Source organism: Alosa sapidissima, chromosome 11 (assembly GCF_018492685.1).
Source record: "Alosa sapidissima isolate fAloSap1 chromosome 11, fAloSap1.pri, whole genome shotgun sequence".
Taxonomy (NCBI): domain Eukaryota; kingdom Metazoa; phylum Chordata; class Actinopteri; order Clupeiformes; family Clupeidae; genus Alosa; species Alosa sapidissima.
Window position 1 is genome coordinate 37,890,605 of NC_055967.1, and position 27,322 is coordinate 37,917,926.

Consider the following 27,322-nt stretch of genomic DNA (forward strand, 5'->3'; position numbering starts at 1 on the left):
TGCCGGCCAGAGCCTTTTGGGGGCCCTTAGCAGAATTTGATTTGGGGGCCCCCTCCCACAACGCAGAGTCACCTGTGCTTGGCGATAATTGATAAATAACTTCACACTATAATGTCATATTATAAATTAATACAGTGAGGTTATGTATTAATACAGTGACTGATTATGAACTACTGTCCCCCTGGACACAGATGCATAAGGACTCGGTAGGCTCATTCAGTAATCCATCCTTGCTCACATGCCAAAAATGTTTTGGGGCTCCGCTCTAGACTTCTGGCCCCATGTGCTTGGTAAACCAATGTATTAGTTGTTATTTACACCAACCCTGTCACCTTTTAATCTTAGAGGGTACCAATTTATTTATTATTTACAGATTTATTTGAAACATTCATATTCAAAGTGAAGCACTAAGGGTGGTTTACTGAAGTTGAATTGACAAATAACAAAATACAACAGCATTTGTATTTGTTGTAAATAAGTACATCCGTCTAATGACTTGTTTTTCAACAGATTTGCAGAACAAATCCGCAAATGTGCATTAAATTAGCAATCTTCAACTACAAAATAAAACCAAAATAGACAAACATTAATAATCAAAAATAAAATGTCCCAAAAAATAGATACTTATTCCTACTTCGTTCCTGGCTTTCAGGTATCTGCAACTCTGCAGTGGACGAACCTGCAATGATTAAATAAATACATAAATAAATAAAACAAAAACTATGTTAAATGTGTCATGTCATATTAACAGGCTATGTAACCATTTGCCATCAAGAAAACCTCACCTTCTGTGTCATCAGCCATGGAGGCAGACACTTGATGAGGTAGAGTTAGGTAGTGGTAGAGATGTGCGCCAAAGTACTTCAACAGTGTCTCTGAAAAAAAAAAAACATATTGCATAAGTGCATATTTGATGGAGCAGAATGAGTTTATTTTGCTATCATTACTTACACTCATCAACAAGCAATTCCACATGTAACAATTCATATTCTATTGGCAAATGAGGCATAATCAAAAGTATACTTAAGTGCAGTATGGTGAACGCTTAACATGGTGATCTACTGCAGCCTAAATATTAGGGTAGCACCGCTACATCACTTGCCACTATCCTAATCAAATGTAAGTCTATTTTCATCACCGAAGTCTCCCCACCCAACATGGTATATTTTCTCAAACACTACCATCTCTCTCCAAAGATCTTAGAGCAGAGCGCACGTACTGTTCCATCTTTGCCTATGAAGCTGGAACGTTACCGATGCCCAGAGTCGCGCTAGTCAGTGGGTTGGGGTTGGGACTGGGAACCTGGGCTTAGCCTGCTGTTGCTATCAGACTTACCACTATGAACAGTAATAAACTATCAACACTTTCAGGTGCGAAATCAGAAACAATCCCTCTGTGGTAAATTTGCCTTCAGCTACAGTACGTTTTCATGTAGCTACTGTAGTGCTAATGTCCACTTCAGTCAGCTAGCTAACTTTAATTTACAACATAAGCCCACCTATGGCTAGGGTACATGCTTGATTAAACATCCAAAACAATCCCAATATCCTTGACATCTGAAATACACCTAGATAAATATATATTAATGGGAGACATTTCTCTGTTGATGGCGGGGATTTAGCTCTGGTGATGGCTTATATTAGATCATGACAGCTAGCTAGCTAGTGCTACCTCAAGCACAAAACATACTGTAAATAATCATGCAAACATACCTGTATCTTGCTTGCTCGTTTTTCTCCTCCTCTGTCATTTTCTTCTTTCTGTTTTCGGCACCAGAGGTATACGTCCTTTTTTGTGACTTTTCTTAACATTACCGTCTCTTCCGATTTTTGAACTTCATGCAGTGTCTGCACAAATTGTCTATGCACCCGAGGTGTATAGTTCATGCGCGTGACTCAAAGGCTGGCAGACACAGTAGAGGTAGGCAGGCATATTGATCATGAAATCAGAATTTTCCTGTTTTAAATTATTAATTGTTTCATTTATTCATTCATTGATGTCACTTGTTTATGTTATTTATTATGTAAAAAAAAAGAAAGTTGATTGGGGGCCCTCTGGTGGCCAGGGGCCCCCAAGCAGCCGCTTAGTTCGCTTATGCCTCGGGCCGGCCCTGGGTGTAGTGGTTGAAGCAGGTGGCTTGTTATCCCAGCGTTGTAGGTTCGATTTTCTTATGATGTGAGATTGTCGTCTTGCTTCTCGCTACCTGCAGGTGAACTAGTGTGACACGTATTTAATTGTTTTTGACTGATGTCTTGTACCTATTGGTCTCTCGATGTAGAGTAAATAAATGGTCAATACCTATTGTTGTGTCTCGTAGGCCTACTCTTACTCAGAGGTGAAAAGAAGAGATAGGATGCGAACTCCGGCCGAGCGCGCAGTGCACAGACGCTCTGCCCTTAAGCCACGAGAGATTCCCAGTAATTCATCCAGGCTATATATTTTTTCCAACATAGATATTTAACCCAAATAATGACTAATATTGGTCGGCTATAGTTAAATGTTTTGTATGCTTGCAATAGGTTTAGGTTTTTGCTGATGGCAATGACAATGCCAGCATTAATCACTTGGTTTAAATTAGAAAAATGTCAACATAGGCCGTGACATTTCTAGGGGGTGGGGTATTACACGTTGCCATTGTTTCCACCAGTGATATGCATCGCTGCATCATCAACAACGTTGTTGGAACTACGGTGTTCGAACGTCGGAGGTAGCGAATTGCGAACAATGTCGTCGTTGCTAACTTTTCTAGAAACGACCCCCTGAATGGCCAGTATTTTCTTTATTCATTGAAGCCTCTATGTTTACAGGCTTGTGGCGATGCACAATGTGCTACACTTCGTGAGGGGGAAAAAATCGTTGCAGAGAATCGTGATATCAATTCTATGCTAAAAAAATCGTGATTCATATTTTTATTTTTCAAATCGTGCGGGCCTACTGCAATCTACAGTTAAATTACTGTAATTTTACATATGTATCGCAATTTTATATGGGCTCAGTTGAGGAATCATGGGAACTATATGAAATACGACATAGGCATTTTTGCTTTCATGCGTCACAGCCTATATGTCAATTTTAATGGAGCAATATTGGCATTGCTCAGTGAAGCAGTGTTGCCAAAGAAAACCTATAACAAAACAATACAAAGAGATACAGTATCTGTTTGAAAAAAAAAAGAAAAAGATATCAAATGTATAAACACGTTTTGATCCACCAAGTGGGTGTATAATACCAAAAATATGAACAGTAGGCATGCAGCAGAGGCTATTAAAAGCTCCAGTATAATATAATATGAGGTTGATTTATTATTCAAGTCAAGTCAGTTAAGTCAGTTTTATTTTTAAAGTGCATTTAAACATGCACAGAGTGCAACCCAAAGCGCTCCACAAACAAGACATATAACAACACAAAAGATGCCGGATGGAGCAGCGTAGTCGCCAGCGTGCCCATGACATCAAGACATGACAAATACAAAAAATGCCGGACGGAGCGGCGTAGTTGCCAGCGTACCCGTGACACCAAGACATACAACAAAACAAATAAAAAGTTAAAAAAAAAAAAAAAATTTATATATATATATATATATATATATATATTTAAAAAGTGGGAAAAGTGATGTTAAAATTAGTATTCAGTGCCTATACTGACAATGGGCATCCGCATCTCAGGTCTGGGACTGGGTAAGCAAAATGGGACATTCATTTGTCCATTGGGCAAGCTGAACCAAATGGGATTGATGCCCGCATTAGCCCATATGATTTGAATGGTACAATAAATTAGAGGACTGATGCTATGGCTATTCCATTTAGATGATAATTGTACACTATATTTCACTGTGATGGACCCAATGTGTGACTTAATCAAGCTTAGAAATGGAGGTTAGAAATGACTAGGCCTATATATAGTCAGTAACACTAAAAGAAAAGAAAAGAAAAGTATACTATGGTGGTTCAGGTATTTTTGGTGACTGTAGATCCCCCCTTAGAGTCGCGATATATATTTTACTCTGCTGTTGTAAATAGCCTACTTCTCGTGGCTTGTTCCCCCGGTACACAATGAAAATGCTTTTGTTGTGGAGGTGAAGAATTAACAAGCAAAAACTCCAAAAAGCTATATCTACTGACAAGGTAATGTTTCACGAGATGAGATGTCTTCCGACCGCTATTCCTTAAGTTGCATGGCTGGTTCTCTCAATAGCGACATGCTACAGCTGTGCTATATTGCTATGCTAGGTGAACAATTCCCCTATTACAAGTTTGTTTACCATCAAATTTGAAAATACATGCGCTCACAACAGAGTGGCATACTTTCAATCTACAGGACGAAGCCTCTTTACTAGTGGGGAAATATATCATTGAATACAGGACGAAGCTTCTTTACTAGTGGGGAAATATATCATTGAATACAGGACGAAGCTTCTTTACTAGTGGGGAAATATATCATTGAATAGCTGCTAGTAAACACTGGTTTTAAAGGAGAATTCCGGTGTGATATTGACCTAAAGTGTATTGAAACATGATACCGAGTGTGAACGTATGTCTCATAGCCCATCTCGGCTTGTCCCCTGCACTCCGAAATCTGGCGCTAGTTAGCCGATGCTACCAACAGCTTTTTCAATAGTGGTGCTTCGGCATCGGGCTAGCCATGCAAATAAATCACTGTTTTACACCCATTTACGAGGCTCAATGTATCTCCACACTTCATTGGTAGACTTCCGAGGGCCCTTTGAGAAATGCATGGATTCCAGTTGCTGCTACTGGAAGAAACTGGAATCCATGCATTTCCACTGAATTATTTTTGGAATCTGATCCCTTATCATACCTGTTCATTCTTACTCATTGCTCGACTTATCGTGACTAAATTCAAGATGGCTGCAAACACTAAACTTCGTGAAGATACTGTCTGTATAAATCGTCTTGTAAGTAAACTACCAGTGCTTTTTCAAAGTTCTCAATGTCTCGTTTTAAATGTCAGGGCCCTCGGAAGTCTACCAATGAAGTGTGGAGATACATTGAGCCTCGTAAATGGGTGTAAAACAGTGATTTATTTGCATGGCTAGCCCGATGCCGAAGCACCACTATTGAAAAAGCTGTTGGTAGCATCGGCTAACTAGCGCCAGATTTTGGAGTGCAGGGAACAAGCAGAGATGGGCTATGAGACATACGTTCACACTCGGTATCATGTTTCAATACACTTTAGGTCAATAACACACCGGAATTCTCCTTTAATGAGAGTCAGACCTTGTGAGGAATTATGTTTGTGGGGGTAAAAAATGTTTCCATTTACTTATTCATGTGCCCTCAGATTGGACTGAGGTTTAATTTTCTCCAGCATCAAATCAATTGTCAGACACACACATCCAATGATCTGGCTCAGGCACCCAAACAAGTAGCGCCTGGCTCATTTCTATTCCAAACTCAGATGAGTCACTATTGAAAAGATGCATGTAGTAAGCACACACTGGAATATCTAATCCACGATTGGCACTGCTCATCAGCATCTCCTGAGGGCCACAGTAGCAGAGCACAACACAAGCACACAGACCTCTGTGCTCAGAACTCACACAGACCCCTTGTGTTCAGAACTCACTTTAGAGGTTGCTCATACATTTTGTTGTTATTGTGAACTTTGGAATATAGCTACCTTTCCGTTTTTGAGGCAGTGACAAACATCCTCACATATAAGTTTAAGGGCATAATGGTAGCCTACTTGTCCTTGTTGATTCAAACACAGATTCTGGGTCAGGCAACAGTGATATTCCACCCTTAAGAAATACTTCCCCCACATATTGAGGATGCCAAACAAAATATGAAATTATAGACCTAATTATTTCTATAACCATCAATATGTGCACAGTCCTGCTTCATGTGTATTTCTTACATCATGCGTTTTTGTAAGCTATTTTATTTTCATGGGTCACAGTGACATCTAGTGATCGTCTTTGCTAATCACATTTCCCCCACCCCACCATAACCAAAAAACCATGCAAATAACCGAGGCAACATATTACTACATACACTGTTTACACTACACCAGTGTTTCTCAAAGTGTGGTCCAGGGACCACTGGTGGTCCGCAAGCTAGCCCAAGTGGTCCGTGAGCAGACGTGGTAAAATATAATATAGATGAGTTGTTTGCAATATTGAACCAACTTGCATGTAAATCCAAACATTTCTGCAACATGCCTATGTAAGCCATGCCAGTTTAAATCATATGAATTCTCTGACACAATAATACAATCAAAGTGGTTCAGTGAGTAGGCCTATTGTGTAATTTACTATTGAAGTAGGTCTAATTTATTTATGTATTTTTAGCTAGGTGGTCCGTGAGGCTTTTTTATTGATTAAGTGGTCCTTGGTCTGAAAAAGTTTGAGAAACACTGCACTACACTACAACACTACATACACTGTTTACACTACACTATAACATAATACATGTTATCTTAAGTTCTACCTCATGTCTTTGTCTACTGAGGATGACTTTCACTATAGTTCATCTAATCACTAGCCCACTTCATTGCAACCTATAAAAAATGGCAGTGTACCTTAAAGAAATGTATCCACATATTGTTCATAATGGAAGACCCTCAATAAGAGCTGTGAAACAAAACCCCATTCCCTATTTTACGAGCTCACTGCAACAGTTTAATACTGTATGTAATTGTCTCACAACAACTCTGTTTATCCATTCAGACCTACAAAGATCTGAGGGAGAACTACTATATTTCACCATATATTCAGTCTCTGTAGAGACTGTCAAAAATTGCCATTGCCGACTATATTTCAAGTCGTCAAGGCGGGGTATTGGGTAAAGTTTTCAACTAGCAATAATCGCGCCTCGGATAAACCTCATAGGCTACGATACTGCCACTGCGCAAAGCTAACTATAACGTCGAAAAGGAACACATGATTAACCTGGGCATGCATGTTACTATGACGGTTATGAAAGACAACGCTTGCAAGTAGACTCAAATTATTATCTATTGAAGGCAATGCATGTGATTTCATTGTGTTTCTTGAGTACGAGTGCAAAGTTTACATTTATTTGGAATTTGTAAACATTCGTAGTTTCTACACGTTACAATTGCATTATGGGTAGTGCCAAGCAGACAGGAAGTGTATCAGCCGCAACCGCAGCAACCGGCAGCAACAACGAAATGAACTGAATTCCTAATAAAATAAATTCTGCTCACAAGAACTGCAAATTAACGTAAATAGACTGAAAGATCACTGAACGTCAATAACAATATTGAATTAACCGCAGGACACTCACTCAGGAGTTTGTATTGGCTTACGACGAAAGTGTAGGCTAACAAATGCCGTAACAAACACATTCACCATTCACAGCCCCCTCACAATCACACAAGACCCCTATCAATTCAACATGAACAACCAAAGATTCATTTATCAACCGTCTCTGGCACAACAACACCTGCTTAAGAAACACGATGTCATCATTGCTGTCTGTGTCAACTGATGTTTGAAGAAGACGAATATGTATTGTCTTGGTTAAGCAGACATGTCCCTCTAATTAGATATAAGCACTAGATGGCGGTATAGGGCACGTACTCAACAATAGGGCCTACACCAAAAGTCTCGCATGTAGGCCTACATTTAAAATTTTAAAAGCGAAATAGTTTGCAGTAAAATTGAACTACAGGTGAGGTAGCCATAAAGCTTGCCATGAGCTGTTCAATACTCAACACAATTTCCACATCGACAAATGAAATTAGTTATAATCATGATACACATTCTAAAATTACACTAGTCCAAATAGTAAAATACTTTGATACTTCATTTGTTAGACAGGCAAGGCAAACTGCTAAAATGGATTATGCGAGTAAGGCAACTTGCCACTTTTATTGTAACTCTAGGTGTTACATTGAGGTACTGAAGTAATACTAAAGTTAGCTTTCACGCAGGAAATTAGGTAACCTATGGGTTAAGAATGATAACTGAGTTGCATGATAGGTTAATTCTGCAAAAAATAACAAGACAGGATAAGCTAGATCTTTTCAATCATGTGCAGGGTTAGCCACAGGTGTGTTTGTTTATTACATGATTATTTGTGTACGTTCGTTAGCTACGCACCAACACGACGACCACAGAAGCACAAGGTCACAAGTTCGATAGCTAATAAGTTGACAAGCTAAGTGACCTTACATGACTATAATCTTTTCCTTCCAGATATTATACTTGCTGTTAAATTGACAAAAATATAAAACAGACTTACCTCAAATGTTCAGTCCAAAGATTGTGGCAGAAATTGATTGATGGGGAAATAGTTTGCACAGTAAATCTCCTTGGCCTGCACATGTCTGCCAGAGCCAGCTTGCTGTTTTCTATTAGATGATAGTAATCGCCATTTGTAATAAAAATGTAAAAAAGAGAGTTGAATGTATAAGCAGAGAAAATAACAGTTGCAAGCAGTTGCTCTCACTCAGCCAGGTGCACTGCTGCTTTATCCTGTTGAGCACGTTTTGTAAGTGATGTCAGTTCGTTTCCCTAGGCAGGAGTTCCACCACTGTAGTCACTATATTAGCCTAGATAAACTGGGCAAATATGTTCACAACAACAATAGGATTGGTTTCTCAAAGGCTAATGAACCCTGACTTAAAAGCCAACTAAAGCTAGGCTCAATCCACGTATGCGTAGGCTACTGAAACTGGCCCAATGGATTGAGCCAGAGACTTTCTGGAGATACAGCACTCAAAAAATCCTCCAAATGCATGGTTAGCTTGTAACGCCAATATGGCAGTTGTCTACACATCCCACACCTTCTGCGGCAAAACATTCGACATGTGAATACATAGTGCCAATCATGTGTTGTGATCTCACCGCTGGAGCAAGGTTGTTGTCGTGAAGCCTTGTGCACACGCATTTCTGACAAAATAGATGCCCGATAAGTGCCCGTGCCCAAAAAGCGTTGCAATATGGCCGCCGAGTGGAGGGACTTGCCAAGGACTTTAATTGACTTAGTCTCTCCTTATGTTGGTGCATGTGATGTAAATTCGATGGATACTAATTATCTTCCAGCTTTTTATCATTCTTAAAGGTGAACTTGGCAACTATTTCATTTGGATGGTTAAATGACCTGTTCCGGTGAAAATTGTGACTTTTCCCGCTGCCCCTAGCGTCCCCAGGCGGAAAACCAACCTTGCAACATTGAGACTACCGTCCCGGAAAGAGAAGTGAGAAACAATAAACTCGTTTTAAATCGTGTTTCTTACCTTGTAACATCCACATTGTTCTGCCGAACTTATGCTAACCGTTTTGCTAACTTGTAAACAAATCAATGTGCTTTATCGTTACCTTTTTCCACAGTTTGAAATAGCATAATGCACAATTTCTCCAGCAGAGGGGGAAATCATGCCAAGTTTCCCTTTAAAATGGCTTGAAGGTTATCCTAGACTATTTTAATTCATGTCGATAGGCGGACTGTTATGTGGAAGTTGTCATTCATATTAGTAGCCAAGCCTAGTGGATAATAGGCTATGATATGCTAATAAAAGCCTAGTGGATAATAGGCTATGATAGGCTAATAATTCTCTCAGGTTAAATGAAATGTAGATTTATACCATTGAAATATAAAGGTGAAATATGTTATATAACACTGTATGTCATGTTAATGTGTAGCCTATTTGTCAGATTTCCGTAAAGAACAGAAATTCTTCAAAGATGCCTTGAAGGCCAAAATGAAATCTTCCCTTTAGAGGATTTTTTTTGTTCTCTTCTCTTTTAGAATATATCTTCTGGTTTTCAGCCATGTTACTGGTTTACTCACTAAATGTTGTTCTTGAAAGTCCCAGTGTAAATCCTTCATACTCCTGCTGTATAGTGACACCCGGCTGAAATAGCAGCCTGGGACTCCTCACACGTGCAGGACACTATAGCAGCCTGGGACTCCTCACACGTGCCGGACACTATAGCAGCCTGGGACTCCTCACACATGCAGGACACAGTGCAGCCTGGGACTCCTCACACATGCAGGACACTACAGCAGCCTGGGACTCCTCACAAATGCAGGACACTATAGCAGCATGCAGGACACTATAGCAGCCTGGGACTCCTCACACATGCAGGACACTATAGCAGCCTGGGACTCCTCACACATGCAGGACACTATAGCAGCATGCAGGACACTGTAGCAGCATGCAGGACACTATGGACACTATAGCAGCCTGGGACTCAAGAACAAACCATCAGAGCCTGTTGCTCTTCACTCAGACGCCTTTGCTTAATACCTCAGCTATAATCCTGCTGAAATATTAATTTGCACTTTTAATTAGATAAACAAAATATGAATGTTGTCAAGTTCCTCAGAAGATTTGATAGGCACTAGGAATTAAATTCTAATGAAATAATAATAATTAGAAAGGAACAATTGTTCTTATGCCATTTTTGTTCATAAAAGGTAGCCGCTCCCTATTGTGCTCACTGAATTGAATGACACGTCATATTAAGGGGGTGAAAAGCTCCTTCATTTTGTTGGCATTCAGAGCAAATATCAATGCAAATTAAATTCCCCTGTGGGGCTTGCAGTCATGACATGTCTTAAAGTCAAGGAGCAGCCATATGACTCATTGGTACAGTATGCAATTTGGTTGGTTTCCCATTGTTCATGGTGTCCGTGTAGAATCAGAATTGACTAGTTTTGCTCTTCAAGAGGTTCTATGTTTTCACAAAAAAGAAAAGGTTTTAACAATATCAACAGGCTCATAAAAAGATTTGAGTGTTGATATGAAGGGGCAGAGGCTCATAAAAAGATTTGAGTGTTGATATGAAGGGATAGAGGCTCATAAAAAGATTTGAGTGTTGATATGAAGGGACAGAGGTTCATAAAGAGATTTGAGTGTTGATATGAAGGGACAGAGCCAGATGCAGGGCACAGGGTGGCACAGGACAGCCCCAGAATCTAGTCCGCCACCCCAAGTGCCATCCCAACACCCCCAGAATCCTGTCAGCCACCCCAAGTGCCATCCCAACAGAGATGTGATAGTTGGGATCGTCGGAATTAAATGTCATTTTCTTAGAAAAAACGTTTTACGTTGATTTGATGTTGCCAAATTATTTAGGCAAATTGAATATACGAGTTGCAATGCATGTTCTGTGACATAGACATACATAGAAAGGAGTCTTGTGCTGAACAAATCATGAATTCTTGCATGAACCTACAAGCTGACACATGTTTGACCCTCCTCGGGGCTGGTTAGGTCAAGAGGTAATGATTACTTTGTGTTTCTTTGAACCTTTTTATTAGTAGATCATTATGTTTAGTTAGGAAAAGAACATGCATATATTTGAAGATGTCGAACACATTCAAGCATATAGATGTAGATGTCATCAGACTTACAAGTCACAGCGGTGTCACCATTACAGCACAACATTGTTGCCAGTTGTTGTGACACACCTGAGTGGGAATAGATATTGGGACTCACACCTGAGTGGGAATAGATATTGGGACTCACACCTGAGTGGGAATAGATATTGGGACTCACACCTGAGTGGGAATAGATATTGGGACTCACACCTGAGTGGGAATAGATATTGGGACTCACACCTGAGTGGGAATAGATTGGGACTCACACAGCTCAGTAGATAAGCGGCGGCAGGATAAAAGCTCCCCGTGTTTACACACCAGGGAAAGGATTTACTGCTGCTACTGACAGGCCAATGGGCCTTGCATTAGTTGGATTGCAGGGAGTCAGGAACAGGTGAGTATGCAGATAAGTGGATTACACCATGTTTGCTACCTAATCTCTGATGAACGCTGCTGCTCCTCACTTTTAGTAACAATCTGCCACTTAAGACCCATCGTGACCGAAAAAAAGAAATACAGAGAATATACCTTCCCAGTTTTCCCTCATGGCCAACAGAAGCAGTTCACTTTGCATTGTGATACGTGAAGATTCAAAACAAATCTTCAAAAGCTGCCCAAATGTGTTGACAGCAATACCATGTTTCATAATATTTCAAAGTACTTCAAATGTCTAGTTTCACTGGAGAGAAGCAACCTTTCCAAGTCCCCTTTGCCTCCGTCTAGGCATGAGGCTGGTGGCTGAAAATAGTTTTGCGGCAGATGGCAGAGCGCGGGTGCTGGCTCAGTGTGAGAGGCTTGGCGGCGGGCACCCACGTAATACCCGTCTCTCTGCAAGGCCCACGAGGCGCCGGTCCAGAGCTGGAGCTCGCTGGCTCTCTCCTTTGATGCACCAACTGGTGCCTCTTTTTCTCTCTGTCAACATTAGCCTGAGGTCAAGGCCACAGAGGTTCTTTGTGGCTACAGTGATTTGCCACAGCCAGCACTGTGAACCATACATCTCAGTGCACATCTCATAGCTTAAACCAAACACTTCCTGATTTTCAATGATTTATTGGGCAAAAATAATACAATACTTGCTTCAGCATTGATCTGTTATTTTTTTGTTAAAGTGTAACTTCAACCCCAGCTCTGAACCACCCACTCCACCCACTAAATCATTTTGAAAAATGCTAAAAGAAAAAAGGTTTCAACAAGCAAATGAAAGGGAACTCCTCTGAGTCATGAGTCTCAATAAGCAAATGAAAATAATCAGAGGGTGTTACCATCTACAGTAATGTCATAGGTATGAGACAACATGGTCCACTCTATTGATGCTGATGTCATAGGTATGAGCCAACATGGTCCACTCTATTGATGCTGATGTCATAGGTATGAGCCAACATGGTCCACTCTATTGATGCTGCCTGGGCCTGGCAAGGTTCAGGGCGTTGAGCCATTCTCAATCCATAACATTCAGATTTCTACATTCTCAATCCATAACATTCAGATTTCTATAAACATTTGAGCCTCTCAATCCATAAAATTCAGATTTCTATAAACATTTTGTGAATATTCACACCAGCACTGATGTTTTTCATCATAGTGCAGTCATACAATTTTGTTCACAGCAAAAAAAACAAAAAACAAAATGCACAAAGACTAGGAAGCACAACACGAAACAGCTGTAAACAGTGGTATTTTCTTTACAGTTGAGGGACTCCTAATTTAAAGTTAGTCATGTCTTGCCTTTTTGAAAGCTTAACTACTGTGTAAAGCTGAAAGACTTTTGAGTTCCAGCAAGGCAGATCCAGCTTAGGCTAGAGCAAGGCTCTGGAGGACTCCTTCCTTTATTGTAATTACTCATCAGGGCCATATCTCCCAAATGAAGAAATGGTGCCAAGATCATCTAAGCTGTAGCAGTGGTCAGTGCTCAAAATTATATTTTTTACACACATCGCACTAGAATCTAAGAGTAACAGCAGGAGGGCACTCAGATGAATTAATCAGTGGTCTTTGTGTGTGTGAGTGTGTGTGTCCGTGCGTGCGCGTGTGCGTGTGTTTGTGTGTGTGTGCATGTGTGTGTGTGTGTGCATGCGTGTGTTTGTGTCTGTGCATGTGTGTGCGTGCGTGCGCGTGCACGTGCGTATGCATGTGTTTGTGTGTGTGCATGCGTGTGTGTGTGTGTGCATGCGTGCGTGTGTTTGTGTGTGTATGGATGTGTGTGTGTGCGTGCGTGCGCGTGCATGTGCGTATGCATGTGTTTGTCTGTGTGTGTGCATGCGTGTGTGTGTATGTGTGCATGCGTGTGTGTGCGTGTTCATGCGTGTGTGTGTGCATGCGTGTGTGTGTGTGTGTGCGTGTGTTTGTGTGTGTATGGATGTGTGTGTGTGTGCGTGCGTGCGCGTGCATGTGCGTATGCATGTGTTTGTCTGTGTGTGTGCATGCGTGTGTGTGTGTGTGTGTGCATGCGTGTGCGTGTGCATGCATGTGTGCGCGTGTGCATGCGTGTGTGCGTGTGCATGCGTGTGTGTGTGTGTGTGCGTGTGCATGCATGTGCGTGTGTGTGTGTGTGTGTGTGAAGATGATGAATGTGCGTGTGTACAGTATGCAATGCCCTCCAGTATACCTGATCATAAGAGAAGAATGAGCAGGACTGCAGTCTGATAGGCGACTAGTTGAATTGACTGCAGTCCGATAGGCGACTAGTTGAATTGACTGTACTAGTTGAATTGACTGTATTAAGTCTGACTTAAGTCTTCATCCCAATTTATGGATAAGGTACAGTATTTACAGTATTCTGTAACAAGACGTAAACATTTGTTGACACATTTTGTTGCAAATGTTATGTGTCTCTATCTCACATACAGCATGTGCATATGTATGAAAGAATATTAGACTCAAATGTTTTGTACTTGTGTATCACGTTTTTAAACTGTAGAAATGATTTGTAACTGTAAAAATCTGTACAAGTAATTGTAAAAATTACAAATATGCCCTACACTTACAAATCTATTCTACAGGTACGGATGGGTTTTACAGCTACAAATCATCCTACGGTTAAAAATATTTTACCATTACAAAAATATTCTACAATTACAAATCAATATTCTACGCACAAAAAGTTGTCCTACAGTTACAAATCTTTTCTGCAAGTGCACAGACTTTTGCACCACCTTAGGGATGAGAAGTGTCTCATATGTATTGTGTGTGTGTGTATCAGGATTTGTAACTGTAAAAATGATTTGTGATTTAACAAAAAAATAACACTAACGATTTTATGTATTACTCATATGTCCTTCACTTACAAATACATTCCACAGGTACTAAACCTTCCACAGTTGCTGTCTTTCAATTACAATGCTATTCTGCCATTACGAATCTCTGCCGCTCGCACAAGTATTTTCTGCAAGTATATGAGTACTTTTGAGACCATTCTGGCACTTCCTGTTGAATAGCCAATGGCGGTGCTCAGGTTTGGCTAGCCAATCAGGAATCTAAGTTCACTAACTAAGTGTAGGGCATATTTGTAATTTTGACAATTACTTGTACGGATCATTTTTACAGTTACAAATCATTTCTACAGTTTCAAAGCGTGATACATACGTACAAAACATTTGAGTCTAATAATCTTCCATACATATGCACATACACATACCAACACATGCATGAATAACACTTACACTCAGACCAACACATGCATGAATAAAACTTACACTCAGACCAACACATGCATAAATAACACTTACACTCAGACCAGACATGCATGAATAACACTTACACTCAGACCAATACATGCATGAATAACACTTACACTCAGACCAACACATGCATGGATAACACTTATACTCAGACCAACACATGCATGAATAACACTTACAGTATACTCAGATCAACACATGCATGAATAATACTTACACTCAGACCAACACATGCATGAATAACACTTATACTCAGACCAACACATGCATGAATAACACTTACAGTATACTCAGATCAACACATGCATGAATAACACTTACAGTATACTCAGATCAACAAATGCATGAATAACACTTTCACTCAGACCAACAAATGCATGAATAACACTTTCACTCAGACCAACACATGCATGAATAACACTTACACTCAGACCAGACATGCATGAATAACACATATACTCAGACAAACACATGCATGAATAACATTCAGACCAGACATGTCTTGTCTTCCCACACAAACGTTTCTTTTTAGATGTGTGTGATTCCCACATTATTTGAACCATCTGATGCTCCATACATTCCAAGCAGTCCAATTGGTGCAACATGTCAGGTGGTGTCGCTTCCCACACACTCCCTATGAGTGCTTTAATCTCACTGACAGAAATGTTTGTGCGCTGCTGCTTTTGTGAGAATATCGGTTTAACTCTGAGGGTGCGAGTTTGAGAGCGTATTTTGCCGGCAGTGCGTGTGCACTGTTGCCAGAGTGAAGTCAGATGCTCGAAGTGGGCAGAGTCAGGCCCAAGTTAATTAATAAAATATACATCGATAGATCACAATTTAACACTGGTTACATGTGATTGGTTTATTCAAATTCACTTCACCGGAGAAGTCCCGCCTTGATGTAGCTTCTCGCTACTTATATCGCCGCCGGCGACCATTTTTTATTTACCTGAGACATCTGTATTTTCAGATCCTTGAAATGCTGAATCATTGCAATATTTTGAAAACTCTTAATTTTGTAAATGCAGTGTTATTGTGACTGAGTAAGAATCGCACATAAGTGCTCAGCTCAAACGAGTTCTGGAATGCTCCTCGGAATGCTGGAGTTATTTTGGAACAGTGCACAAAGGGAACAGAAGAGGGCACTCCAACTGCACCATCCCTGAAAGGCCAGGGGAGCTCTCAGCTCAAATATCGGCCTGACTCAACTCATTACTAGGCATAAGAGCAACAAGAGGTTCAGTGGTCAAGGTTATTCAGAGTACATTTTGCTAGTGTAGTGCTTTTTAATCTAATTATAAATATCATTGGATGTCAAAATGAAATAAAATGTTATTCTTCTTTTGTGTTTCTCCCTTGTGTTCAGATCCCCTGTCCTCCAGCTGAACAGATTGTAATCTATGGACTATATGACACCACTCTTGACTAGAGGGAGCCACAGTCATCACCCATATCCAGTACATTTGCCCCACTCACCATCTTGCTCTACTGAGAAAGCCAATGCTCTCGGAGGGCCTGCCTCCACACTCTGAGTGTTTGTCTATCATGCGTAAGCTGTCTGTCTGCACATTAGATGCTTCGCCCTGGCCCACTTTTCCTGTCTTGATCACAACACCAAGTGTGAGGACTTGTGAGGGTGGTCGGCTTCCCTCTGTGTCCCTCCAATTCTGCCTCCCTATCCCGGTCATTTACTGCTGTCATGTGGCACCACTCTGATATGTTGTGAGCTGCCTCCCTCAGCGTTGTGAGACAGGCTTGCGTCCTCAGCATTGTGAGACAGGCTTGCGTCCTCAGCGTTATGAGACAGGCTTGCGTCCTCAGCATTGTGAGACAGGCTTGCGTCCTCAGCATTGTGAGACAGGCTTGCGTCCGTTGCTGCCTCCCTCAGCGTTGAGAGACAGGCTTGCGTCCTCAGCGTTGTGAGACAGGCTTGCGTACTCAGCGTTATGAGACAGGCTTGCGTACTCAGCATTGTGAGACAGGCTTGCGTCCTCAGCGTTGTGAGACAGGCTTGCGTCCTCAGCATTGTGAGACAGGCTTGCGTCCTCAGCGTTGAGACAGGCTTGCGTCCGTTGCCTGGACGGCTTCCACCGGCCTATGGGGCAGAGCCGAGACTGAGCTCCCCTCTGACAGGTCCATTTAGCCATAAATCACTCCATGAAGTGACACCCAGTACGCACAGTTCAACCCTCAACAGACCTGCAAGCCACACGTAATGCCCGCAAAACGGCCTGGCAGTCAATAGAGACAGTCCCACACACAGGAGAGTGAGATTATGAAGTCAAAGTTAATAGGGGTTGGGCGAATTCTTCTCGGAACTACAAGCTCCAACCTGCCTAGAATGTCTGACCATGTTGGGCAAAAACACTCTCCAAGTTCAAAACATACCTTACAGACATGATGAGCATGCTGAGTTTCTGAGGACAGGATGTTTTTCCACCCTGCTCTGACATAGGTGGGGACTGAGTTACAATGAGGAAGTGTGGATAGCATGTTCCTTTGTAAATATTAGATAGATAGATAGATAGATAGATAGATAGATAGATAGATAGAATCTTTATTCATCCTGAGGGACCTTAAACCATATTGGTGCACTAGAGACTGATAAGGCTGGAAACTCAAATAACAATGCTGCAAGTCTGTCAGAAATATTCTTTACATTTTGCCTGCATATATTGTGTTTAAAATAATTTAAAGTGTTTTAGGGAAATGGAACTTATATGTAACATGGAGCACATACAGTAAAGACCAACAAAGATATTTTAGCTGTGTGTAAAACTGTGTGCAGATTCAGCAATGAGTCCATTGGTCTAACACTGAGGGACTTCTGAGCAGGAACACTACCTCAGAGACACTGGCTTTCTGCAGCTGTGCTGTTCCATGTGGGAGATTGGCGGGTGCCTCAAAATCACAAGACAATAAAAGGTAAAGCTCTTCATGGGATGATCATGCTTGTGAGATTATTCAGTTATTATGTCAGCTTCTCCTTGTTCATTTAGAGGTTTAGGGTGATTGACAAATATAAAACCTTTGACCTTATTCCAAAGCAAAGAACAAAGATGTTGATGAGTCCATGATGTGAATTGTCTGATTGTATGGACCACTGAACCTGGTATCTGTATTCTCACACAGGTGTGTATTCTTTTGCAGGTTTGTATTCTCACACAGGTGTTTATTCTTTTGCAGGTTTGCAGGTCCAGCCTCATCTCTAGTGTCCTGGCTGAGTAGGGAGAAAGAGACGTCACACACCAATTCCCTACAACAACTTTTCCATTCTCCCAGAACACACACACAAAAATAACTTTTTTGAGAAATATTTAAATGTGCTTGATGACCATATCAGATACGTAAGGAGCAACCGGTGTGGGAGAAGATACCAATTTTTAACTATTGAACTATTTTTTATTGGGTTTATGTAGAGTTTTCATTCCCCCTCTTGAAATATCAACGCATAGTTGAATTAGATTTGTTATCTTCTGCCAAGGCCTTCAGATAGTTGCTCTTGAATTTCTGCAATTCAATTTCATCTTTTGCAATTCAATAAAGATTAGGCCACGAAATCCATTCACTAGCCTAGCACTTCACATAACCTACATCATGCCATATTTGTAAGATACTCCAATGGATAGCCACGTGAGTCAACCAAGTTAAGACAAGCAAAATGCATCTGTGGCAATGATGCAAAATAGATTTTGAGCACGAATGAAATGCCTATAATCTCTCTTTACACAGTAATCTGCATTGGATTAAAAGAAACCACTTTAAGATCTGTTAGAAAATAAACGTTCAGGATGTGGAGGAAGTAACCAATAGCATGGATACACGGGAGAGAATCTCAAACAGTCTTTCAGTCAAGTCAAGTCGGAGAACGGAGAAACAAGTGGTCCTCTTTTCTTCCCTATCTTGCCCTAGACTGTGTCGATTTTATCTGACGGTCCCCTTTGAAACAGAAAAGGGGAGGAGAATAATGCTCCTCTACTCCGCTCTCAGTTGATTCTCCCTCGTCCTGCTGTCCCCCAGTTTCCTGGTTCCCTGTGGAGGAAGCGGACGAATGAGAACAGCTCACACAGGTGTGTCTCTCAGCCCGTTGCTGTTCAATACTCAACAACACACCTGGATTCGTCATGTGGTGTGCTACCTGGGCGTGGAGAAAGTCCCTGTTATTTACCGATGCCTTTTGTTAGGTAGCTTTCACATCGTGTCGGCTTTCAGCGGATTGTCATTCGGTCCTCCGCGGTTCAACGTAATGGTGCTGGTCTGTTAACATCCAGAGCTTTAGGAAGAGTAAGATGTGAACTTTTCATGCATCCTTCCGTGGGATCTATTTTTTGTTTTAAGGGGGAGGAATCGAGTTTCAGACTGCGTGCGTTTGTGCAACTACTGTTCAACCAAGGTGAGTGAGATCCATAAACGTGCTGTCTTTCACTACACCTTTCTGAATGAGTGTGCTTCATACCCGGCGCGTAACGTTAGGTAGCCTACTATTCAGATAACAAATCCACATTTACGAGAAGACCGTTGCATCGCAATTTTTCTATCCAATAGCTATTTTTGTACGTCCAGTGCTACTCTGCTGTTAGGAACATTCTTGTGGATGTGGGCATATTTTAATGTAAGCTAATTCTAAAGAACGTGATTACAATCTGTACTCTCCATACAGAATAAAGTTCGTTGCGGTGTCACATTGCTCAGCTAACTCGCCAGATTTCCAAGCGATCGTTCCTTGTAAAGGGGCGGAATCGTTTCACTGTATCGCGCTGTCATTGTAGCTAATTCACAGTCCATTGGATAACTTAAAAAACAACTGAAGACTGGTTTCCTGCATTCCTTGAACACAGGATTACGAGTGGTGTTTGCATGTGAACCCAACAAGTTGTGGGCAAAACCAGTCCATCCACATTTGTTTGGTCATGCTGATGCCCTTTAGAGCTCTAATAGGTCATTATTTCATCATTGTTGTAAAGATGCAATGGCAGTTAGTAGATTGTCATTTAGTCCTAATTATTAGAGAAATACAGAACTTTTTGCCAGGTTTAGTTTACTAAATTTCATCCTCACTAATTTTCAACCACAGTATCCGGTAGGCTTATAACACAAATGAATATGTTGGGGAAAGATATAGTCAGCAACTGGTATATGATGTGTCAACTTCTCCTTCAACCCTCCACAGTGTTTTTAGTTTTATGTCTGTTTGCACTTTTGTGCTCCATCAGAGGAAGATGCACAAGAAAGGCCTTTTGTGTCCTGTGGTGGAGCAATTCCTCCTGTTTGTTTATCCTGATGCATAAAGGACATGTAGACAGTAGCCCATTCACATCCCTGCTGAATCTCTTGAGTAGCTCTGTCTGCCTGGATCTCTCACTCCCTGGCACAGCCGTGAGTGCTCACTGTACTGCCTTGTTGTGAGTCTGAATCGTCCCTTTTATTCCAGCCCCTGCCTGTCTGGCCCTCACTTATAGGCCTACTGTAGATGAGGAGTCCCGTCTCTTGCGGATTATCCTCATTAAATAACATTAAAGAAACGCTCTCATGGAGGAAATGGATTAGCTCCGTTCTCTCTCCTGCTCGGTGTGGGGGGTGAGCGAGCGATGGCAGGGTGTGCCTGGACCCAAAGGGGCCCGGGGCCTTTTCCAAAAAGAGCCGTCTGCTCCCAGGGTGTGAGCACGTGCAGGTTCTGTACCACACCCCATACAAACCTTCTCTACTCTCAGCTTACGTCCCACCCCTCTCTGGATACAGAGAGAGATCTGGCCATCTTATCTTTGCAGAGAAGCGTAATTAACAATTCGGTCTTGAGGATAATCCTTTCACTGTGGAATGTGAACTTCATCCATGGCTGCAGCAATAGTGATAATGTTATAAACATCACAGCATAGCTGACCAATGTAATCATGCACAGTTCAGCAATAGTGATAATGTTATAAACATCACAGCATAGCTGACCAATATAATCATGAACATCACAGTTCAGCAATAGTGATAATGTTATAAACATCACAGCATAGCTGACCAATGTAATCATTTGCAGCTCAAACACATGTAGCCTTCCACTGGCACAATATCATGTGCATGATTGCGTAACTGTTAGTTGTTGTTTTGCATATTTGTAGTGTGAGTTTTGACTGTAAGTAGCTTTTCCATGATGACGCAGGCATACCACTGGGTTTGGTTTTTTATTTTTGTCTGTAGTTGCATCATTTTGGAAGGAAAGAAGAGATGCACATTCGCTAGTCAGAGTGGCTGAATACATTTGCAGATTGGACGTGTCCATTGTAGAGTTGCTTTTTGGAACATTTGTTTTTCAGAGATGTCAACCCAGTGGCATCCTCCTCCTCCTCTTTAGTAATGACCTAGCCGGCGCATACCTGACTTGTCAGACAGTCTCAGACCTGATCCACCACCCTAATCAGGGGCAGTATGTGTGGAATTCTAATGCCCCCCTTGCCCTCACCTTCTGCCTCTCTCTGGGCACAGGTCTCGCTAACCTTTCATTGATTGTCAAAGATATACTCTCTGCAATGTAGTGCTCTCTATTTTTATCCTTCCGAGGCCATAGGCGCACAGCTTTTTGTTAGAGAGGACCAAGGCATCCCAGCTGGGCCTTGAAGAGTTTGTCTTTTTCATGTGGGGTTTGGGTGAGGGGTCGGGATTATCCCATGGTGAGCCACTGGCATCCCACTGAGGGGGTGTTTGACCTCGCACTGGTGTCCCACTGAGGGGGTGTTTGACCTCGCACCAGCGTTCCACTGAGGGGGTGTTTGACCTCGCACTGGCGAGGGGGTGTTTGACCTCGCACTGGTGTCCCACTGAGGCGGTGTTTGACCTCGCACTGGTGTCCCACTGAGGCGGTGTTTGACCTCGCACTGGCGTTCCACTGAAGGGGGTGTTTGACCTCGCACTGGTGTCCAACTGAGGGGGTGTTTGACCTCGCACTGGCGTTCCACTGAGGGGGTGTTTGACCTCGCACTGGCGTTCCACTGAAGGGGGTGTTTGACCTCGCACTGGCGTCCCACTGAGGGGGTGTTTGACCTCGCACTGGTGTCCCACTGAGGAGGTGTTTGACCTCGCACTGGTGTCCCACTGCGGGGGTGTTTGACCTCGCACTGGCGTCCCACTGAGGGGGTGTTTGACCTCGCACTGGCGTCCCACTGAGGGGGTGTTTGACCTCGCACTGGCGAGGGGGTGTTTGACCTCGCACTGGCGTCCCACTGAGGGGGTGTTTGACCTCGCACTGGCGTCCCACTGAGGGGGTGTTTGACCTCGCACTGGCGAGGGGGTGTTTGACCTCGCACTGGTGTCCCACTGAGGCGGTGTTTGACCTCGCACTGGCGTTCCACTGAAGGGGGTGTTTGACCTCGCACTGGCGTCCCACTGAGGGGGTGTTTGACCTCGCACTGGCGTCCCACTGAGGGGGTGTTTGACCTCGCACTGGTGTCCCACTGAGGCGGTGTTTGACCTCGCACTGGCGTTCCACTGAAGGGGGTGTTTGACCTCGCACTGGCGTCCCAGGGCTCCAGGGCTCCGTGGCTTCCAGCCAACATCATTAAGCTTCAGGTTCAGGCTGAGCCCAGGCTCATGAGTCTGATATTCATTTCAAAAAGGAGCCGGCATGGGAAAGTGGAATTAGTCATTGGGAGCGCTAGCAGCGGTCTTTAGCATCACATGCAGGTTTCGGTGATTGGGTCACGTCCCCATCACTCTGCCAAACAGTATTTTTAATAAAACCCCTTTACCTGATTTGAGTGACCCCAGCAGTGGAAGATGAGATGACACCCCCCCCCCCCCCCCCCCGCCACCAGCTTCGTGTTCTTTATTTGTTCTAGAGCTTCTTTATTTGTTCTAGAGCTTGGTTTCAGAGGTGGTTGAAGCCAGTGGAGTAATGACCGGGGTGTGAGGTGAGATCTCCTCAATTCTCTTGCTTCCTCCCCAGCAGCAGTCTGCTCTGGAGTGCTCATGGGGCCTTGATCGGGTCCCGGGTTCATCGTTGCGCTGGGTGCCTTGTTACAATATTTTCACTTGTTGTGAGGGTGCTGCATCCATCTTCACTAACTGTCCTGATACTTTGAGAATTGTAGCAGTTATGAAATTATTATTTTTTTGTTCGGGTGGGCGGGGGTTCTTCTAACAATGCCACCAGGCCAAGTTGAAGGTCTTGTTAGTTGTAGCAGAAGGTCTTGTTAGTTGTAGCAGAAGGTCTTGTTAGTTGTAGTTGAAGGTCTTGTTAGTTGTAGCTGAATGTCTTGTTAGTTGTAGCCTGCCATCACCAGTTGAAGGTCTTGTTAGTTGTAGCTGAATGTCTTGTTAGTTGTAGCCTGCCATCACCAGTTGAAGGTCTTGTTAGTTGTAGCAGAAGGTCTTGTTAGTTGTATCTGAAGGTCTTGTTAGTTGTAGCTGAATGTCTTGTTAGTTGTAGCCTGCCATCACCAGTTGAAGGTCTTGTTAGTTGTAGCAGAATGTCTTGTTAGTTGTAGCCTGCCATCACCAGTTGAAGGTCTTGTTAGTTGTAGCAGAAGGTCTTGTTAGTTGTGTTGTAGCAGAAGGTCTTGTTAGTTGTATCTGAAGGTCTTGTTAGTTGTAGCTGAATGTCTTGTTAGTTGTAGCCTGCCATCACCAGTTGAAGGTCTTGTTAGTTGTAGCAGAAGGTCTTGTTAGTTGTAGCCTGCCATCACCAGTTGATGTCAGCCAGTGTATTCTGGGCCAAGTGTGGGTGGGACGTGTGGGAGTGTCCTTAGAATATCCCAGCTGGGTAAGGAGCGAAGCCAATGCTTACATTCTAAAAAGCACAGCCTTGGGCAAAGATGGGGCTCAGGATTTTCTCAAAAGATATCATATGGCACAAGAATGTTTGGCAAATTGTGAGGAACATCAAGCAGGTGTGTGTTGCACTGTTCCCACAGCATATCAGCCCCCTATTATTGCCAACCAATTGCATAAGGAGTAAGGAATTTGGTTTTGGAGGTGGAGATGAAAGTAAACATTAGTCCTCCTCAACATTAAGTACTGTGCGTAGAGTGTGTGTATCATTTCAAATGTCACATTGTCACATTTCAGTTCAATAAGGGCTGAAAACAGAGACAGTCTTGCATGTTACGATGAAAGCCAGAGCAAGACATTCTGATGTTCTGAAATAGAGCCTTCAGATTCGATGATGCATGATTAATTTATGGCTCTTCAGAAAAATGTCTGAGTAGAAGCTGTCAAGCCTCTACAGATAATTGAAAAACAGTTGATGTTCATGCCACACCTGTCATGATTCTCCAGTCTTTTGTCTCCACCCCCCCCCCCCCCCTTCACTTTTGAGGTATTAACTCAGGCACTCGAAAGCGCAAATCGTTTTTACAAATGTGAAGCATTGTCAGGTCTAATCTTCAAAAGGAGCAATTTACTGGCGCTAAGATCATTTTTAATTATCGCCTCTACAGTGGAGTTAATGCGAAGTCCAGCTGGTTTGTGTTAATAGTGTGATAACTGCTGGATATGGCCTCTCTCCCTTTTTTGGTCATCTCTCTCTCTGTGGGCGATTAATTACGGAGTAGTGGGCATGGGCCGCAGCCAGGACTGGTGTGTGACAGATGCACACAGGGTCAGTAAGCCGGCAACAGCTGGAGATGAAGGTCGGAGGAACCTGAGGAAGAGAGGGGAGTGTGTGGGAGTTGTTAGTGATCCAATGATGCATTTAAAGCACATGATCCTTAGAGGATGTTCATAGTTACATTATTGGTTAGTTTTATATTATTACTGTATGGGTTCCCTCGGTATCAAACTTGACGTTATGAATACCTTGCTGTAGTGATCTGATTTGGATAATGAGATGGTGAGATGAGGCCCATATTAGTGGCCAGAGCTACATACTGCTGAAAGATCACTGCAGTTTTGTGTAAGCTTGTTGTTTGTGTGTGAATATGACATTTTTACGCAACTTGTATTTCTGAGGGGAAAAAATAGTTTTCACTGAAGGGCAGGGCCTCGACAAGGTTTGTTTAAGCAGACACACGCTTCCATTTTTTTGTAGCCTGACTCTGTATACTTGAGCTGTGAATCATCTAAATGTTCAGAGAGGAAAACATTGCATCGCTGTCGGCTGAAAAGTCCTCATAAAGCCACAATTGTTTTTAGTGGCAGTTTCAGCAGCTAAATTTACTGTGTAGTTTTTAAAGACTGTCCATAAAACGACAAGACCATGACTTACAACCAGGGAAGACAGACAAGTCAGTGAGTTGTGGGACTATTTGTTCCAAATTACAAGCTCTTTGTGAATAATTTGCATGAGATACAAATGAGATGGATGAGCGCTGTACGTTTTTACAGCGTCATTGGAATGCCATTTTATGACCCTGCATCTGGCTAATCCAACTGAAGGTCAGTGTTGGGCTTTTAACATCTTTGGCAGACTCCGAGCACCGGTGTATGCAGACATTGTGTAGTTTACAGTCTTGCTCAATTGCTGTCCGGTGATGACTGTCTCAGCTCTGGCATCAGGGCCTTGTGCTTTTTTGGTGATACAATGTGATGGCAGGGAAGCAAAACCAGCAAGTTTCTGTGATCTGATGGAACATACCCCTTTCCCTCAGTCAGGCACTTTGATAGGGAGGCAAGGATCAGCCAAGGGGAGTCCAGGGGGAGCGATTCGGGGGAGGTGAGGTCAGGGAGGAGAACCAGCCGGTTTTTACCTAGTGCCAGGCCTTGACCCCATGGACGAGACTCCGACCGGGAGACTCCCCGCAGACCGCTGTGCAGCAGTGGGAAAAAGCGCCGAGTGCCAGGAATCCCAACTATGCCCATTAAAGTGAGCTGAGCCACCACAGAAGGAGAGCGAGTGAACGAGTGCACAAGCACGCGGACGGGGAACTGAGCTTCCGGGTTTAGTCAGCGACTCCTCCGTGTGCGTCTGACCCTCTTTCTGTCTTTCTTCCTTTCTGCTGCTCCTGTTTTCTGTTGGCGTCGGATTTAGAAACTTTTCTCCTTTTCTTTTGTTGACTTTTTTTTGTAATTCTCTTGCCATACTCTGCCTTTCTCTCCCTCTCATTCTCTCTACATCCCCCTCTCTCCCTCTCTCTCCCTCCCTCTTTCTCTCGCTCTCATTCCCTCTCCCTCCCTCTCTCTCCCTTTTTCTCTCCCTCTCCTTCTCCTTCTCTCGCCTGATAAGAAGCAAACACATATCCCCCTCCCTGCCCCCTAGGCACGGAGCTGTCTCCTGAAATGCCGATCCTTGTAGGTGTCATTATCACTGTGTGTCTAAGGTGTCTGCTGGTGCCCCTCAGCTGCACCAGCCTCTTCCTATTCAGGGGTGATGGAGATGACGGCCGCTATCCTGGTTTGACTCTGACGGACCTCAAATGTCCAGCACTACAGTAGTTTCACAGCAGCCCCTTAAACCCAAGGATAGCTTTAGCACTAGTTTCACATCCCTTAAACCCAAGGATACCCAAGGATAGTTTTAGCACTAGTTTCACATCAGTCCCTTAAACCCAAGGATAGCTTTAGCACTAGTTTCACATCCCTTAAACCCAAGGATAGCTTTAGCACTAGTTTCACATCCCTTAAACCCAAGGATGGCTTTAGCACTAGTTTCACATCCCTTAAACCCAAGGATGGCTTTAGCACTAGTTTCACATCCCTTAAACCCAAGGATGGCTTTAGGACTAGTTTCACATCCCTTAAACCCAAGGATGGCTTTAGCACTAGTTTCACATCCCTTAAACCCAAGGATGGCTTTAGCACTAGTTTCACATCCTTTAAACCCAAGGATAGCTTTAGCACTAGTTTCAAATCAGCCCTTTAAACCCAAGGATGGCTTTAGCACTAGTTTCACATCCCTTAAACCCAAGGATGGCTTTAGCACTAGTTTCACATCCCTTAAACCCAAGGATAGGTTTAGCACTAGTTTCACATCCCTTAAACCCAAGGATGGCTTTAGCACTAGTTTCACATCCCTTAAACCCAAGGATGGCTTTAGCACTAGTTTCACATCCCTTAAACCCAAGGATGGCTTTAGCACTAGTTTCACAAGGATGGGTTTCTCTTGTGTTTTTTTTCTTCCTGTCAAGGTGTGTGTTGTACCCACAAGAGTATCGTAACTCCAAGGTGTGTGTTGTACCCACAAGAGTATCGTAACTGATTTTTTCATAACTTTTTTTTTTCTTGTGTTGCTTCAACACTGACTGGCTAAATTATTCATCCCGCCGCTTGCCCAGAGCTTTCCTCCGAGCTCCCAGGCTCACTGTATCAGTCATGGGGAACTTCCAGAATTCCGTTCCCTTAACTAGTGTTTATAGTAGTCCTGCCTTGTGTTTTGGGGTACTTAAACAGAACCAAATGGTATAGCCTTTT

At 42.8% G+C, this 27,322-nt stretch overlaps 2 protein-coding genes and 1 non-coding gene across 3 annotated transcripts in view; 1 reads left to right on the forward strand and 2 right to left on the reverse strand.

Moving 5' to 3' along the window:
- shisal1b (shisa like 1b) overlaps window positions 1–8,858 on the reverse strand; it is a 101,252-nt gene extending 92,394 nt beyond the window's left edge. Inside the window, 2 exon segments of the mRNA XM_042109495.1 lie at window positions 8,229–8,337; window positions 8,834–8,858. The gene's annotated coding sequence lies outside the window, so the exon portion shown is untranslated.
- Window positions 6,737–6,877, reverse strand: LOC121724720. The gene has a single exon (XR_006035272.1). It is a non-coding gene; the product is annotated as a U4 spliceosomal RNA (small nuclear RNA).
- A 10,117-nt stretch (window positions 8,859–18,975) lies between the features above and the next one.
- The window catches only part of plxnb2b (plexin b2b), a 112,483-nt gene continuing 104,136 nt past the window's right edge, over window positions 18,976–27,322 (forward strand). Inside the window, exon 1 of the mRNA XM_042109659.1 lies at window positions 18,976–19,385. Coding sequence (XP_041965593.1) covers window positions 19,295–19,385 — 91 coding nt within the window. The 5' untranslated portion in view covers window positions 18,976–19,294. The remainder of the gene's footprint in view (window positions 19,386–27,322) is intronic.